This window comes from Hyposmocoma kahamanoa, unplaced genomic scaffold (assembly GCF_003589595.1).
Source record: "Hyposmocoma kahamanoa isolate Upper Pololo Valley unplaced genomic scaffold, ASM358959v1 92, whole genome shotgun sequence".
NCBI lineage: Eukaryota > Metazoa > Arthropoda > Insecta > Lepidoptera > Cosmopterigidae > Hyposmocoma > Hyposmocoma kahamanoa.
Genome location: NW_020654748.1, coordinates 6,274,881 through 6,294,507, shown reverse-complemented (window position 1 = coordinate 6,294,507; position 19,627 = coordinate 6,274,881). Strand labels below are relative to the sequence as shown.

Here is a 19,627-nt window from a genome sequence, read left to right as displayed (position 1 = left end):
ATTAACATTAATTATGTAATTTTGCAATTTTCGTCCATATAGCAAAGCTCAAGTTAACTGGACGATTTGAAGTGAAACAATTGACGACACTCTTCAATTGTTTCAAATTCAGGCTGGCCAATCTGAGCGCAGTTGACAAATTCAATGACATTTCGTCTCTATTTCTGGTTATATACTCAATGCGTTCATTACTCGTTAATGTCAAAATCGTAAGTTAATTCCGTTGGCGTGGCCAGATACGATTTGGCGTCGCCGTCACCAACACTTGGATAGTGTCAGTGACGTCAGAATGAATGCTTACACACATATGTAGCAAATAGAATTCTAGGTCGTTGGCACACTTGTGGTGCAGACTCCTTAACTACACTCGGTTATTTGTTCTCGCACAAAAATGTCTGCTACAGAACTACTATTTATCTTTAGCCGTAGCCATTAAGACTTTTAAATCGAAACAACAACAAATGTATTCGGGTAAAGATCTCATTCTTCTTTCAACAAAGCGTATAATAGAAATGATGTATACAAGTAATGATTTGAACATGATTTAGTAGCATGAAACACCAATAGAATTTATTTCGTTATTTTGGTTTCAGATTCCAAACAATCCTATATACATTTTGCAAACCGCGGAGACAGTCTCCGTATAAAGTATTGATTTTATTGTAGAAGAGCTGCAAAGTAGGTGTTGAAACGAAGTTCGCGAACTTAAACTTGTTAACAATTGAAATAGTTTACACAGACATTGTAACATAAACAAGCTCTCGTTTTATTTTAAAATACTGCCGCCGTTAGTAGAAAGGTTGTAACATTTTTTCGAAAAAAATGTTTTGTATACTGCTGTGATCAGTAAGAAAAAGCCAATCTGTACCTATTTTTATTTCTTCCTATGTGCATAAGGAATGAAGTTATCGTAAGAGAAAAGTAAATATTTTTTTTATGTGATTTCTATAAACATTACTTTTTAAGTTTTGAGTTTTTGTCACGAGCACCCTTTTAAGTAAAGGCGGCAGAATAGCGCAATTATGAATTAAATAACATTTATTTAACACTACAAACGAGTTGTGATATTTTCAATTCATTGCGGTAAATATTTTCCGAACGTTTTCATCATGTACCAAAGCTTACAAAGCCGCAGAAAATACGGTTCATATTCAACTGTGCTTCAAAAATAGGATTATCATGCTGCAGTATTGCTGAATTCTCGGTTAAAAAGTGTATTTAAACAATGTCCAGTGGATAGACAGGTCGGGTCCGACGAAACAATGGGGCTGTAGACAAAAACAGACCTACTCCACTTTGACGCTGTTGTTTTACCCGCTGCTGCCACTGCGTAGGCATGAGTTCATTAATCACAAAGCAACTCTGAGCTGGAAGAACTTTTAGAAATACCTTCAATAATCATCATCATTGTGTATAACAAATATTACGCCTCTACGTAAATTACGGCCAAAAGTAAGATCTGCGTTGCAACGGCGAAATTATTTATACTCACGTCCCTAGATGATCATGGGAAAAGACTATTGATCGACTCTTAATACGATTCTGACAAGCCTCTCTTGCTTCCCTTACATTCATCAATCTTTTCGTGCAGCCTTTTTAAAGAACACTTTAAATTTGATCTGAGAATGTTCTTCGTGGCGGTCCTCTTCCAATGATGCCTTCTCCGTTAGCTCTACATAATTCTTTTGTTAATCTGCATTTATTCATCCGCTCCATGTACCCAAACCACCTCAACATACCGTTTTCTATATTTGTCACTACATCCTCTTTTCTACTGTGATCCGTGAACCACATTGTTCACGGATCACAGTATTCTTTACTATATTATATAACCGCGCATTATATATTTTTCTGAGGGATCACATTTTTATTGCATTCACTTTAATCCCGTGCTTCCTCTGCCATATCCAACACTCACTCCCCTACCTTAGTGTTGGGACCAACATAGCATTATATACCGCCATTCGTGCTTTCTCAGATATGGACTGGCTGCACATACTCCCTTTATGGCCTCGTTCACCGCATTTTCCTTTTTCTTTACACATGTTTCAATGTCTTTCACGCCTTAACCATCTCTGGTGAACATATACCCCTTATAAACATATAAATTAATTGACTATATGGACGCAATTATATTATTCACATTTTTTCACAGATCGACTTAGAGTCATTCACACACGAGCTTCTAGAAGGATTCAAATGGGATCCACCGCCAAAAGCAGAGAGTACGACAACAGACTTACCTGAAGATGATCTAGGCTTAAACATATTTCACGAAGAAAACAATATTCAATACTTGGATGAATCTTATATAAATATTCATAAGGAAGAGATAAGGAGACCAAGGAAGGAAAATTTTAAGCCAGTGTTTGAAAGGACGGGACCTGACAATAGGCTGCCGTCGGTTGCAACTGTGGCCTTTCGAGTGGAAAACAAAGCGTACCAAGGCGGCAGCCTTCGGTTGACTTGCATTGCCAGCATATACAATCTGTATGCGGCCAGAGCCGAACTAATTTTCGATATGGAACAGCCGGAAGTTGCTTCGGTGTTAGGAGTCCGCAATAATGCAGTAGGTAAGTGGACCCAGGCTATCAAATAACTAAATAAATAAATAAAAACCGTTTATTTATCTTAACACACCAATAAATAAATAACTTACTTTACACATAGTTTAGTAACTGACAATAGTGATGGGAGATAAAAAGGTCTATACCTCAGCACAATGGCGGAATGTTTCTCAGCGTCGCTGATATTCCGCCATTGCTTGCCATATTCAAAAAGAGAAGGACTAACATGCATATCATTCCAGTTTTTAAATTTCTGGCAGATTATAAAATACTTAGCACAAAATCATGAATCATAATACAGATATTTGTATTACACACAGAGCACTACCCACAGACAACTACACCACAATGCCTACGTCTAAGATTTACCTAGATAAAAGTAAAAATTTTCTTACGGAAAATGCGCAATGAGAAATTAAAAACTATATATATATAGGATATGTGTCGACAGGTCTCGTTTTAATATCTCGGAAAAGGAAGTAAAGGCACTTGTAAATCCGAGGTCTATAGTGATTTGTGTTTGTTCCTAACTTTATTATAGGTCTGACGTGAGTCTGACAATCATCATTCATTGGTTTTCAACCTTTCGACTGGTTTCAATAAAATTCAAATTTGTTCCAGATACCAGTTACTACTGTGTTCGAAGAATAGAAATTCTTCTTGTGCCACTTTTTTACATCATTCGGTAGTTTAGTTCGAGACTAATTCTATTTTAAGTACAAATTCAATACTAAGATGGATGTTTCGCAATCATGATTCTCATTTTGTACAAATTGATATAACATATCTAACGTCGTTAATTTGTAATATAAATAATATTAAAGATTCATAAGTTTATTTTTGACTATTGATGATAGCTATAAGTTTATTTGTGACTCTGTTATGATAACTATAAGATATTATATAAAATTCCGCATCATGGCAAGAGTCCAAATCAAACTTGACGGCTGTAAATTCCGTTCATTGTCTTCACAAAACTTTAATATTAAAGTTATCTGTTGTTTTAATAAATTATTCTATAAAATATTAGTTTTAGGTCAACATGGCCAAACTATAGAGTAAATTGTACATGAAACGAATATAATAGATTATATAAAGTAATTATTTAATAATAAATGTGATAAGATAATTCAAGGTTCGACAGACTAAAGCACATAAGTCAAATTCTATTGTTCTAACTTAAATTCCAGTGGGGTCTTATCTTATCCTTATCGTCATCTTTCCATATTATAAACAATGCGGAACAACAAACTGAGTTTATTATAATATGAATCATTTTTTATTTATGTGATTAAGTCTGCCGACCCTACAAGCAATCGGATTTGTGAGTAGAAAAATAATTTGTAATTTTGACCCATGAGAGATAGTGTAATAAAACAAGTATGGTAACTCCATTCAATCGTTGCAGCGTGTCTTCTATGGGTGCTCGCCCGCCACGTGCCGTGTACGGGCGCGCACATTCGCGTAAGCTCGCGATGCATTCGCATTGCATAGCGTTGGTCGTCACACGCGCCTTTCATTATTATGCGAATGTGTGTGTTCTATACAGCGCGCAGCGAGAGTGCACATATACAAGTCGAGCTGGTACATTTATATGGAGTTACTATACTTGTCTTATTATACTATATATAAGATCTTTAATGTATTTAAAAAAAAAGACAGACAAATGATTCTATTTCACCAGATGTTAAATGGAAAGTCGAATTCAAACGTGGAGGTTGTATTATAAAAGTGTTGATACAATCACTGGCCTAGACATCTCCTCCCTGCTTGCCCACAAGATGCAAGACGATGAAATACTGGCTGCGATGTTCAATAAATATTGCTCTCACTGGATAGTATAATATGCGATATTCTATTTTTTTTATTTCATTACCTAGTTGAAGAATTAAGAAGACAACTCAAGAAAATGACCAATCGGGTGGCATCTACTAGCCCTGACAGTGTATTGCCAAAACAAATTCATTTAACAAAATATATAGTGAAATTTAATTCCTGCACACGTTACTGGTAAATACCCGTAAAAATGAAGAGTTATGTGGTATCTAACCTATATAATCAAGTATACAATATAATTTTGTAGGTAAGTGCAAAAATAGTAATTTTGCAAAAGACTGATGAATTATTTATAACTCCTAGTCCCTGCAAATGTGAATTAATTTTGTAATAATAAATTACAGATTTATTCAAGAATTTCACTTTTCTGTCTTGAAAACGTTTCCATAAACTTATTTTATAATTCGATTTAATAGAGGTTGTAGATCTCCAAATGTAATTTATCAGCGTCAAGAATGCGATCACAGATTAAGCATTTTGTAAATAATGTCTAAAAAACACTACCTTAAGTTATAGAGTAAAATAAAGAGATGTTGAAATTTTTTTATTCTTTTCGTTTTCCCGTTACTCCGTTCTTCTACAAACTTACGTTTTCCATAAAAGACAATCTCATTAATGTAAATTTACTATAGCATGTAATAGCTATATCATATTAGAATCTTATTACATTATGGAACTATTCCGTGTCTACCTTCAAAGCAATAGCAAAATGCTGACTACACAGTTGAGCTGACGGAAAGATTAACAAGCATAGACAAACAAGCAAAGCAAAGACAAACAAGCAAAGTACCAGGAACTAAAAGATTTATTTGACTATCACAAATGCCGCCAGGCTAGAAAAAAAGAAACGATATGAAAAAAAGATAAAAAATATTACAAAACAAAATCACAAACAAAACAGAAATAAAAACACAAACTATTTATCACACCAAGCATTGACTTACAATTATATGGACGTCGGGTCCGCGCTAAAAAATGTCCGAACTTATAGGGCGTTAAAATCGTACACAGAGCGTCATTCACGCTTTAGTCTTCGTTTGTTCGACTGACAGCGAAGCAAGCAAAATTAGACAGTACTGCGATGACATTACAATTTAAATTCATTTTCGTTTTAGCTTTTTCATATTCCTTTACATGTCACTACGTTTAAATAGGTTGACTTGGGACAATTTTTTCGTGGTTTGTGTATTAGACCCGTCGTCCATTTATTTGTAAGTCAATGACACCAAGTATAAAAATACTTTGTATGGTGCTAGCTGCAGTAACAAAAAGGTCATTAAATCATAGTATTTGCTGGAAAACACAATGCGTTCCCAGCACTGAATTTCGTTTAGGATCCGAAGGATCTTGACATTATCCAACCCTTCGTACCCTCCGCAGTCGAGACCTTAGATCCACGGTGCCCCATCGTGAAAAAGAAACATACAGGAATAGAGAGATGGCCAGAGTTTTAGGCACCCCGTATCCAATTTCATTCATTTAATTTAGCCTTTGTTTCGGTTCTTGTATAACTCCTACGTCTCTGAGACGTATATGTGTGTATGCAATCAACACCATACAAACAGCTACTTACAAGATAACGAAGTAATTTTCTTTTGGAGAAGTTCCTCCCAAACCTCAATCAATCATAGTGGGAGATTGAGTCCACAATAAACAGTGGAAAATCCTACCATTATCCTTATGGATAAAATCATTTATTGAACAGTTGCGTTCGCCGGGTAAATGGATTATTCAGTATTGAATCAGCCGTGACGCATTAGCTGCTTTGGTCGTTAGAGAGTCACAATCTTTTTAGAAGATGGACATTTTCGTAGTTTTTTTAAGTAAATTATATATGATTCGATAGTTTAGAGTGGATTCACTCGCCTTGGTCATGAGTTGGCCGCTCTGAAATAGAAAAAGTGAAATAAAAAGAAAAAATATATGCCGTAACAAAAACCTGCATCTAATGATAATCACAGTATTGTTCACTTGACCTGATTAATGCTTATCACAACGGCGTTGTTTTGCAGTTTAAAAAAAAATCTACTTTGATAAGCTAATATTTTGATTAGTGTCAAGGATATATTATTGTCCAACGTACCTATGTAAACAAATGGGTAAGAAAGAAGGAAGCTCCATATTTTCCTCAGGCACTTTTTTTTAAGTGCGCGTTTGACTTCCACCTCCCTCACCTGCTGGAAAGTGACGATGAGGTCGACGCCTTGAAAAGGTCCAAATTATAACGTCCAGGGAACAAGTGTGCAGGCAGGCAATTCCACTTCATAGCGGTTCGCCATATAAATGTGGAAGCGTAACGCTTCGTGTGAATCTTTGTGGACGATCCACAACATAGAGGTGGAATCCAAGCCCACGTCTAGTCCTCCGATGATGGTCAGGGGAAGGCTGAATTAAATATTTTAATAGAGTTTCCTGGTTATTCACTAAATGATTATCACTAATTACAGGTTTCTTACCACGGTATGAGTTATTTTTGTTTTTCCAATAATTCGGAACGGTTACACGCATCATGGTCACGGGATACTGAGTGAGAGTGAGTCGGCCCGTGAGACCAAGAAGCGTGTAAACGCATCGAAATGTCGGGAAAATAAAAAGATCTCATACCGTGGTGAGAAACCTGTAATTAGTGATAATCATTTAATATTTTATTTTGAAGCTAAAATTCAAAAGACGTTAGTAGATTTCGTTGCTTTTCACTAAACAGGTTTTTAACAAACTACTTGCCCTACGAATAGAATAGTAAAGTACAAAATCCTATTTTACACTATAGCCGCAGCTGCGTCATACCCACTGAGCATCTAACAAAGCCAACAATTTATTTTTCAATACTCGCTATTGTCGGGCGCGCGCCAACGCAGAACCAACAACAATCTGTTATAAAGGCGCAGTGGAAAGGCCTTCACCACAGATCCAGCAGATGGTAGTCGAGTGCTATTGTCTCACAGTTAGTTCGCCACTCTTTCATTTACCCCGTCTCACTTGATTGGAATGAATTTGTCACAGTCCGTATTCTCTCGGCTTCGCAGCCTGCCCATTGATTTCACCCTAAATGCAAGTTCACTGAAATTAAAAGTTTTCTAATTTGACGTAGAACTTTTAAAGTCCCCTCTAATTAACTCGGCAACGGTGGCAATGACATGAATGGCTCTGGATTAAAGAAAAATTAATAAAACTTCAACTACGTTAACATTTTTTACTTTGTTTTATGAAATACAGCCACTCTTCGACCGAAGTCTTGCGGTAAAATATTAGGGATGTTCGTGTAAATGAATGAAGTTTAAATAAATTCTGTGGTGTTTTAAAAGCAAAGTTCAAGTATTGTGATCGCCGCCGGCATGAGCGGCCTTCGCTGAAAGGTAGTGTGGTTCGTACTCAACATTACTTTTCGCTCTAATGGATAACGCCTGTTTGGGCCTCCCAACTATGTTCGGTAAATTTCGATCGACGAAAGTTTTTGGTCATCAGTTCCCTCGAAGTCGACTAAAAGCAAATTGTGATCACAAAGGCGTAAAAATATACAGTGTAATTATATTTAAGTAGTTTGAACCATCTAAAATAATTTACGAAGCTTTCACGTTGATTGCTGCCGCCTGATGGAATTATTATAGAGTGAAGTAGGTTTTTGGAAAATAATATAACAAAAGTGTATTGGCTACGGTTGAGATTTAAATTCAGCTGTACTTAAGCTAGCCCCCGGACCCTTTTTAATGCCTATTTAAGGGTAAACGCCTTTTAAACCAGAATAAAATCCTACTGAGAATTAATTCCTATTTAAGTTGCAAATTTCTTCGTCACAATATTGCCTTTTATTCTCATTCGTTCTTTCAAATTCTTAAGGAGGGTGAACGTTCAAAATGGGACTGACATAATTTTGATGAGTGAAACAATTTTGGTTCCACCAAGGAAACGTGAGCCATTGAGTTTGGTAACAGTATTTTTACGTTGCACGAAATATTGCAGTTAGGGGACGATGATAGCATCGATGGATGGAAACAAGGCTGCGAGCGAACTGACATGAAATATTGGCAGTTTTCTGTCAGTGTACCGGCAGGGAGGATGCGGGTGGCAAGGGGCGGGGTGCCGTGCAAAGTATGAGTGATGTGTCGCATGGATATCTGACACGCGAGGCACGAGCTGGCTGCTGGTGACAGTGTGTGTAGTGTGTACCCACCGGGTGTTCCGTGTTACCTACTCGTACACATGTCCACGCTAATAAACGGCTAGTGGCTACAGTGTTGATACACGAATCGATGACTAGTTAGATTGATACCAGAAAGGCAATCTTTTACATTGTTGCTTTGTGACACAGTACAGTGGAAATTGAAACTTTTGTTATTATTTTTATATTTGCAATGGTTTTTATTATCGTTAAACATTACGTGTTACGTGGTTCCGTCAGTGCAGTCAGCCGTGACCATGGGATCTGTAAAGGACCCGAAACGTTGGTTTGTTTGAAAAAACAAATTTACGCGATTTAGATCCGATCCTAAGAAGTCGGTATGTGCTGAACGTGTCAAATAAAATCCAGTGGTTCGAAGACCTTATGAACAAACGTGCGCGCGACCTAAATGGATTGATAGAGGTTATTATTTTAAAAATAATTTATGTATTTATTCAATTCTTTATCGACATTGCTCGTTGTTTTGTGTCTCGGCGATATAAATCAAGCCTGAGGCTAATATTTAAACAAAAGCACACTACATTAACATGTTTTTGTTCTTGATGCACTCCAACACGCTACCTTCGAAGATGGTAGTTGAAAATCAGTGCCATAAAACATTAAGAGCATAGTCCAACTCCTGTGAGTTCGGGGCGTCAATGCATACACGTCAATCGTTGTTTATATACAGATTGCAAAATTGTCGCCTCACTTTCTCAAACTCTTATCTTAAAGTACAATTTACTGAAATGCAAAAAATGGATGTATGTACAAATTTTGCAGGCTTTTACCTGCACTGGCTTTTACCTATTCTTAAAGTATGCATCCAAATTAACACTCTTGGTAAGAAATTTATAATAAATATGAAGTTTTGCTATCTCCTGAACAATCACTCTTCATAAGATACGAGTTTGAGAAAGTAAGGAATCGAAATGTATATTGAGTTCTTAGGTTTTCGTGATTGTTACACATAGGAAATGAAACTATTTTTCCGGATTTAAATCGCGTATATTTGTTTTTTCAAACAAACCGACGTTTCGGGCCCTAAACAGGTCCCTTGGGACCTGTAAAGGGCCTGGGACCTGTAGTATACGCGATTTAAATCCGGAAAAATAGTTTCATTTCCTAATCGAAATATAATTTAAAAAAATTAAAGTATTCATCACAATATTCTCGTGCTATGTTGAAATAACCGTTGTCAAATACAGTGCTTACTGTGGTGTACAGTAGTTAGACAATGTAGGTTACGCTGCGGCCCGCGCTGTTCTGCCAACCGCTAACTAAAACGCGTAGTGACAAAATGTTTTTTTAGAATGTCATAAAAAAACCATAACTTTTTTTTTTTAGAATTGTTTAATGATATTCCAGCTATACGTCGTTAGGGTAAGTTCCGAAAAGTCGAACAAGTTAACTAATTTTAACTGCTTTTAAAATAGAATTTTGTGCTCTAACTTTTAGTATTTAAAACGGATATTTGACCATTTGTCACTTATAAAGATGGGAAAAACTGCTTATTTTTTTAAACGTTTAAACCTTATGCTTTTTTAAACGCTTTTTCACTTAAACGCTTTTTAGTTTGAGAACAAAATCATTTAGAAAACGTTTAAGCGCATAGACTTTTATGTTTAAAAAAAACTTGCAACGTTGTGTTGATAGCGAAACGCAAGAGTAGACACTAAAGGTTTTGAGATAAGTAAGTTATTTTATAAAAAACGAGTTACATTTTTATTTATGACATAGCATTGTTATATTAATATTTTGTTCATTGTCGTTTAAAAGCGTTCAAAAACATAAGTTGTTTAACTTTTGTACTTGTTAACCGTTGAAATGGAAAAAACTGCTTATTTTATTAACGTTAAAACGTACGCTTAAAAAGCGTACTTGTAAAAGCGCTTTTCACATAAACGCTTTTTAGTTTGATGCTTAAAATGTCGTTTAGAAAAACGTTTAAGCGCATAGACTTTATGTTTAAAAAAGCTTGCAATATTATGTTAAATTAATTTTAGGAAACATAGATGGCGCTACTTGAAACTTAGGCACGTTGTAAAAAATGAAATAGTTGAGTACCTATAGAACTGACCAGTGACCAACGCTTACGATTAAAATGAAAAGCGTGCTTATGCGCTTATTTTAAAAAACAGACTTTTTAAGTGCTTTTCGTTTAAACGCCCACCTCTAGTCACTTAGCCGCGTTTGGTTAGTAGACGGCAGCGGTCATTACGACACTAGACATTGGTGTGAGCGGATGTATCGTAAGCGTACGTGAAGTAAACAAACGTTGTTTTATTGAGCTATCCCTGTACTAAGTAGCGTAGACGTCACACTTACATTATTAATACTATCACATCAGCATCGCAGATTAGTATTTCGATTATGGGAGTACAATAACGAAATAAAAATTAAATGCGAGTTTATACATGGGTACATAATTATATATTTTATATAATTTCACATAGCGAAATAGAGGTATTTTCAACATTTTAAACACTGAGCGAATGCTTCGATTCTATATTGAAAGGCGCGTGCGATGACCCTGGCTGTGTAACTCTAGTGCACCACCAGATTATGATAATGCGTGCATGCATAAGGCGCATGGCGGGCGTGCAAACATACAACCCTCACTGCTACATTTGTATGAAGTTACACGATTGTTTTATCTTATTATTATACTCGTACTAAGTCAGCGCTATGTTTTTGGGCGAAATACATTAGCCAGGACTTATTTGGCATGCTGCAGCACAATTAAGCTGTTCATTATTATTCATTAGGGCGCTGACTGTTTTTATGTATTTTAACTTAATTTTTGTTGTTGGTTTTATTCTCACTGATAATTTTAATTACAGTTTGCTTGTAAATTATTCCATTTGTTGTATGTACTATATTGTTGTGTATATTTAATGCGTTTTAATAAACGGTTTATCTGTATCTATCTAGTAATCGTCTTCTATCATCAATCTTGGTGTAATAAGGTCACCTCTGCAAAATGGTATAAAGACAAAAAAGAAAAAAAGGTATAAAGATTCTACGAAAGAAAGTTGATATTTTTACATACTTCAGTAGGAGAGTCATTCCATATCAAGTTCTTGCAATTGTTGCATATAGGAAATTGACTTTATCATTACTGACTTATTATTGACTATGCGACCTGTAAAGGGTCCGAAACGCTGGTTTGTTTATAAAATAGAACATCATTTTTTAATTTTTTTAATTAATATGTTTAAGTTTGTTCTAATTTCTATTATTATATAATAATAAATTAAACTTAATAAAAAATTATTCAATAAAATAATCTGTAAAACTTAATGTAACGTAAATTGGAATGTTTTCTTTGTAAAATTAAAAATAAGGTATTTAATTAATAACTATTGTAACTATAGTGAAAAATAGGGTGGTGTGCATTAATATTAGACAGAACTGGTTGAAGACTGTACCACCTCAGTCAACCGTGACCATGGGTCTGTAAAGGGCCCGAAACGTCGGTTTGTTTGAAAAAAAAATCTAAATACAAAAATAGTTTTATTTCCTATGTGTAACAATCGCGAATACCTAAGAACTCGATATTTAGACAAAATAGTTTCATTTCTTATGAGTCATTTCTTTTTATAATAACAATAACACACTCACTCATAGCCCTGCACTAGGGAAATCCTGTGTCGCGGGTGCCATGGACACATACATAGACAACCACAAATACATTCAAATTTACGGGAGAAATAAATGTAGACGACACAAATATTTCTCCCAGCCTAGGAATCGATTCCGGAACTTTACGTGTCAGACCAACATGATAACCGCTGAGAGCGCCGTAGCGTTACAATACCAGGGGATCAACCACAACCTCTTAAAACAATATTACTTTAACCTTACATTAACTTTTCGTACCATGACGCGCTTAAAGTAAGCTTATTATAATGTTAAAACTATGATGTTTTGTTGGCAGCTTTGTTGAGTATTCATTTACGCAGTTCGTACTATGACGCGACTTTAACATTAAAGTAATATTGTTCTTCAGTCAAATTTAGCAATCTTAAAATAATTACACAGATGCAACGGAAACAATATTATTTTCGAATTTATTGTCTAAATCCGTACCTGAGAAGCATAACACTGCAACTCCATTTTTTACGATTTTGAGTTTTTAACGATATCCTACATAATTTTTCGAGCTCTATGGACCCATAAAACTGTGTCTACGAAATTCGCCATAAGTACTGAGTTCTTTAAAAGTATTTTGATGTAAGACCGCTACCCTCCTACGAAGAATTTTATTGTAAGTTCGGAATTACAGTGTTATGTTCAATTTTAGTACAGATACAGTATAATGTTGAGATAACGAAAACAAATAATAGTACATAGACCACGATTCGCCGGTGCCTGATCTAGGAATACACCGCGAAATCTCCGAATTGAGGTTAGATAGTCTCGCTACCCTTACACAAATTCAAGAAAAAATTCTGTTTAAATATGAAAAAGTTCCCGTGTCAATCCAATCAGTGGGTTCTGTTAACAATATATCGAACAGCTTGTTGTAAATTGGCCATTAATCAACTCGGCAAATATCTTCATATCAAAGCTACAAATTAGGTTCTCATTCGAGTGATGTTAGTCTGTCTGCACAGCGAGTGCTGTTTTTATCTACTGACCCGAGAGATAGTGAGTTCCGGGGAGACTACGGGCTCCTCGGTAAAACTAATGCCGGGCCAAGCCCTTCGCCAGGGATACGCCTTCACGGGCGTTTTTGGTAGACCCAGACTTAGATATGGACTCGCCGGAGTTTGTGGTTAGCTGCAGGGATGAACACGTTCATCTGCCCCGGTAACATGTGGCCGGGGCGTTTGTCCCGCATACAGCTATCGCGTTTTAGTAACAGTCTAGACGAGGGTCTAAGGCGAGGAGATGCGCGGGACACGTGAGTTGCAGTTTATGTCGGAAGCTATGTCCGGACATTGTCGCAAGATACTACGACACTAGCCACTAGATCTTCGGCACTAGACCTGAGAGCCAGTAAAGGATAAGCTAGACATCCTCCGGTCCCTCCAGATGCGTAGGTTTACGGGAACTGTAGAGACACTTCGGTATCGAGAAATGAGCATGCCTACAGCTCCGCCACCGGAGGAGAGGAGACTTGGTTGTTTGGTTGTTTGGTTGTACAAAAATAACACATGCCGGTATAAATTTAATGTAATGTAACATTCGGTTGATTTCCGCTTTTTCTACAACCGCACCCCTTAATGCTGCATCGACGCATTTTTATCAATACTTAATTGTTCTCACTGTCAATATTTTTGCTCATTTGATTACAGTTCATGCTAATAATTCTTTATTTTTTGGCCATTTGGCCAAACATTGGCTTTGACATTTGATGTACTTCCCTTTGACAACCGGAAACGGTTACCAAAGCGTACTACAAAAATGACAAAATAAGGACAGTTGGCATTTAAGATGACATTAAGTATTTTCGATTTCCGTGTTTGACATAAACTAATGTAGTGCTATTTCTTTTGGCTTACGACGGCACGCAGTAGTTAAACAAAAACAATAAAATGTTTATGTTTTCAACGTCTAAATGCATCATATACATATGACGTCTGATTTATATAAGTCAATATAACATGTATTTTGGTTTCCATTGTCTAAGATGATTAAACTCTTGTCCATTATTAATGTTTTTTTTTTTTATGTAACTGTGTTCTTTGTTTTTTCTCTTAAAATCTCTTTTTGGCTTGTTAAGCACTTTAAATTTAAATAGTTTCATGTTGGTGGAGATTCGTAAAAGGCATTGGATTACTCATATTTAAGTATTGCTATAATTTTATATTTGTCCGTGAATTTTCCTAACATTTAAAAATAAATAATAAATAAACAAAACTAGTTTCATGAATTTCGTACTACTTTTGTGACTTTTTGATGTGTGGTCTCATGTGACTTTACTAAGACCAAGAGTATACGTAATCTTCCTACTCAATTTTAATGGACACGGAATAATTAGTGAGGAATTAAACTATTTACGAAAAACCAGCAGTATTCATTATAAAACGTGTTCCAACTACTTAAAGTTCTTGTTGCAAGCAAAAGTAAGGTTATACTTTGTTAATAATCTGATTTAGAAATGCATCCATTGTTCGAATTACATTTAATTGATCAATACGAATTGTATTTGTGACGTGCTAATTATTACAACACGCATAATGTGTCAATTTACCTTGACAGCATAACAAATACGACATTATGTTAATGTAACTCTGATGAAAATGACACCCGAATCTACAAATGTATTCATGTTTGAACAAAAGAAAATTGTGAAAAACATTTCACCTTATAAATAAAATATAAATATTCAGAAAATCCTCGCTTCACAGAAATTAAATCAGCGAGCGTTCTCTGTTGGAGGAAACGATACAATGCTACGCAAAAACCATCTTAGCCCGAACTGTGTTTCTTTCCATGCTCAATAAAATATAAGTATTTTAAAATAAACATAAATTTAGGTACTTCTGTCGATTTACAATTTGATTATAGGTATCTAATTCAGCTGCAGCGCATTATTGATTCGCTTTAAAATCTTACTGAATCAAAGAACGTGGACTGAATTTATCTTTTATACGTTGAAGTAATGGTGTGCTTTGTTTTGAGTTTTTGAATAATATTATCCCGAAAGTCCCAAATGTCGACCCACGTCAGTTACCCGACGGCGAAGGCCTAAAGAGGCCTCTATCTTTAACCGCCAAGCCTGATTTCATAAAAACAGGTACACTTTACAAAGAAACGACGGGATCCAATTAATTCGTATTTTTTTGTGCAACGTCTGTCCGTTTAATTTTTGACGGGGATTATGACCGCGAGACTGAGGTCTAATTAACTTATTCATGCGAAAAAGATGTCGTAAAATATGCATGTATATTTTGTTTAATTGCAAAAAGCCGTTTCGTATTCCCTAAGTAGATCAGAATAGTACCAATTACTCGGAAATAGGCTCCAAAATATTTTTTATTAATTTAATTAATTTTTAATTAATTTTATTAATTTAATTATTTTTTATTAAATATTATTTAATACAATGACCTTGATGATCAAACGGTTTGTGAAGGCGCGCTACATGATCATGGGTCGGATTCTCGATCGGACCAATATGCGAAATGAACTTTTCTAATTCGCTCTGAGTGTTCTGTTACAAGAATGAATTCTGTTGCACTGGTACCTACTCATAATACAGGGAATTCTCAATTTCAAGTCAAAGTCGAAGAATCATTTAAAAACGTATACAGCTCCCAATAAAAAAGTCGTTTACCTTGGTTAAACGAAATCGTGATACCATGAGTTTGGACTTAGCTCTAAGGTTAATATTATGAATATCTTCTTTCTAATTGAAATTATATATATTTTTACGGGCATATAAAATATTCGAGTAAATGTACTGTGATACCACAGTCATGATACCAGTCTACTGAAACTTTTCTCAGGGAGAAACCCGAGGATTTGTACGGTACACAGAACGAATAGCTCGTTTTTGCAATACAAATATGGTTTGAATGTCTGCCGGTTTACCTCACATAAGAATCCCGTAGGACATTATACTATGGAAGTAACTAAAGTAAACTAGTCTAGCAGTACTAACATCGGTAAGCTCACGTATTCTGCGGACTGCATATATATACAGCGGAGGTTATATATGTGAGCGTCACAGACATTATATGTCCGTGGTGAGCGTAATCTCAAGTTTAAGACGAGGTCATTGGTTGCTTGTTGGTGGCATATTATTATTGTTACTAAACATTAATACATTAGTATTCCTTATTACCAGAATAGTTGGAGAAAATGTAGAAGTGCACTGAATAGTCAAAGAAGGTTATTCGACTGAAAATCAATATTGCTTTGTGGGATATTAGTCTGCACTTATTGAAACAACATTCCGAAAGTTTTACGCGTAGGACTATTTTGAATAACTTTGGAAAGAGATATGAGTGGATTTGATACGATAAGAAGAAAATTAAGGAAAAGGAGAAACTACCGTAGAATAGTTTTAAGGAGTGTTAAGTGTTCCACGAATGATTAATTACTGATTCTAGAGATTCAAATTTTGAAATTAAAGATTTCAATTCTCTGTGAATATGTAAACATTATTTTGGTATACAAGTTATTGTTATTACGCACGTAGTTTGATCGCGATTTGTATGTAGGGTCTCCTCCTCATCGGCTCCTTTGAGGCTTGCAGTTAGACATGGGTCCATCACTTGGTGACATTGGAAATACGTTTCTGTAAAGGGAATGTCCACAGGTATAGATTATTATCCGATAAGTCCTAAGAGCTAATGTACAAAATAATAATATTATTATGTACCTACCTGATGGTATTTCTGCCTATATTTCAATTATTTTCTACGTCTCTAACCTAACAGGTTATCTGAGGCCGTACTAGTCGAGTCTTTGCATGGCGACATGAGTGTAATAGAGAATTTTAATACAATTTAATGTACAAAATAATTACAATATCACGTACCTACCTGATTATATTTCTGTTTATACTCGTATTACTATTATATTGTATATTTTAGGACCTATCTTTTGGAAACCTTGTATGGCGACTTGAGTCCATCGCGAAAAGATTAATCTAGAAATTTGACATAATTTATGAAAATGCACATAGTGTGCACTATCCCCGTTTGTAGTACTCACTACATTTGGTGATAGTCCTCGACGATCGCCATAAATTATTATTGTAGAGATTAAGGGAAACTACTCTGAACTATAGATGCCAGATAACTCAAAATCCATCTAAGATTGATTTCTAAGCCCTAAAATTATACAAGAGACATATGTTGTTTCTAAAGTCTCATAAATTGATCTTTGGGAGTAAGGTGACTTGTGATTCACTAGATTTTAGCAGCAGTTGAGCTCCTTGTGAAGGAGTTCTTCCAGGGAAGTGCTGCTGCTTATTGTGATCCGGTTTAGAAGGGTAATGTCTTAGGGTGACGGGCGCACTAGTAGTGCCCCTCAGATCTTTGCGATTTAAAAGTCTGAGTGGCACCGCAACTGTTACAGACAGGCGTGTCGCTTACCATCAGGCGCACGACTTGTTTGTCCCGTCATTTGATATTATAAAAGAATAAAGAACAGAACAATGGCGTGTGACTAGAGATCAATATCAGCATTGTAAGTGTCCGGGGGGTGTCGAGAAGATTAGCGGGCAGTGCGTTACTTCCAATCCTCCCTTTCTAATCCCATAGTGATGCCCTGCAACTCTTCTACGCCACAAGCTTGCAACTATTGAGTTTTCACCCTGGATGTATAAAGACAAGAAAGAGGTGGGGATAGATGATATTCCGCGTGAAATCTTGGGTCCTTGGTATCGCTACTCACGAATAACTCGCCAAAAACTCAACAAACTTAGGTAAGTTTATCTGTTGTAATATATATATATTTCTATTCATTTTCAATAATAGTAACATTTTCGGTGAAGTAATCGCGTAGTGCCTTTGTTAACATCAAAACAATAATTTTGACACTTCAAAGTAACGTAATCTGGTAGATAAAGGTCAAAGCCTTAAGCATAACAATCGGGCAACAACAGCAAGACGGCATGTTTGTAGAGACGGATTACTAATACTTGAACATTATAATACGATAATATTCGATAAATATATGACCATCAGCATTACTTACAACTGTTTACCACATGCAAACTATAATGCGCTTATGCAGATTACCTTCCAGATATTAGCAGTTGCTTGCTTCGATAACATTTCGAATTATCATCTTTGTATCCATATGCACAAATTGATACGAGTAAAACATAAAAAAATTTCGAGAAATTTCGTTCGTAAATTCTATAAGCCTCTCTCCTGAAAATTTATCATTTTGCAGATATGGCCTTATTACATCAAGGCTGCGATATGCTGGAAGCACACCGCTAAACTATAGAGCTGATAATAACCTATATCATAAGTAATACTTATACCATTTGATATACCAAATGGAAAAAAGTATTCAAGCTTTCAGGAATTTCTGCATGGTGCGGATGTATAGCTAGATGAAGAACGCTTGAGGCTGAATAGGGACGGTGCAACTTGTGAGAGAGACCTCAAAACATCTATAGACGAACCTCGTTGATGTATGTATATGTTACTGTAAAAGCCCACATATTGCTTAATCTTAGGTTTTACCAGTGAATATTAGGATTTTCCGACATGAGTCGGTAAACGGAAGGTTTTATAAATAAAGGACGATTTTTTCGGGCTTTTACCATTACGATTTGGTACTTGCTAATTCAAATTCAAAATAATCTTTATTTCATAGGTAAGCATTATTACACTTGAAATCGTCACAATGGTTAAACTCTACCGCTCATTCGTAAGGCAGATTCCCCTGAGAAGAATGAGCAAGAAACTCTAGGGGTTGCTCTTTGTAAATAACATTTACAATTTTTTTATTTTATTTGAAACATCAGAAATCGAGACTACCTCCTTGAGCTAAACGGGTTACTACCACGGATTTTTGTCATCCAAGTACGCAGAAGTTGTATAATAACCTTTAGTATAAAGTTTTTGTTTCACTATAGTTTTAAACCTCGTGAAAGGCAAATTTTGTATGTCAACCGGAATCTTGTTATAGAAGCGTATACATAGCCCCTTAAATGATTTTTTGACTTTGTGAAGACGATTATCAAGAAAAGCTAGTTTATTTTTATTCCTCGTATTAATGATATGTCTGTCACTATTTTTCATAAAAAAATTACTATTCCTTTTAACATAAATTACATTTTCATAAATGTACTGTGAGGCTAGTGTAAGAATGTTAATTTCCTTAAACTTATCTCTCAAAAATACTTTGGGGTCCAGATTGTAAATTGCCCTAACCGCACGTTTCTTCAGGACAAAGATTCTATTGATATCGGCGGCATTACCCCAAAGCAAAATACCGTATGTCATTAGAATGTGAAAGTAGCTGAAGTAAACCAATCTAGCGGTTTCGACGTCTGAAAGTTTCCTTATTTTTTTAATCGCGTACACTGCAGAGCCGAGCCGTTTTGATAACTTACTTATATGGGGACCCCATTGCAATTTAGCAT

General features: G+C 35.6%; 1 protein-coding gene across 1 annotated transcript in view; it reads left to right on the top strand.

Annotated features, from left to right (window-relative positions):
- Positions 1-4,862, top strand: part of LOC113236522 — a 96,345-nt gene extending 91,483 nt beyond the window's left edge. Inside the window, exons 6-7 of the mRNA XM_026472631.1 lie at positions 2,156-2,573; positions 3,189-4,862. Coding sequence (XP_026328416.1) covers positions 2,156-2,573; positions 3,189-3,256 — 486 coding nt within the window. The 3' untranslated portion in view covers positions 3,257-4,862. The remainder of the gene's footprint in view (positions 1-2,155; positions 2,574-3,188) is intronic.
- The last annotated feature ends 14,765 nt before the right edge of the window (positions 4,863-19,627 follow it).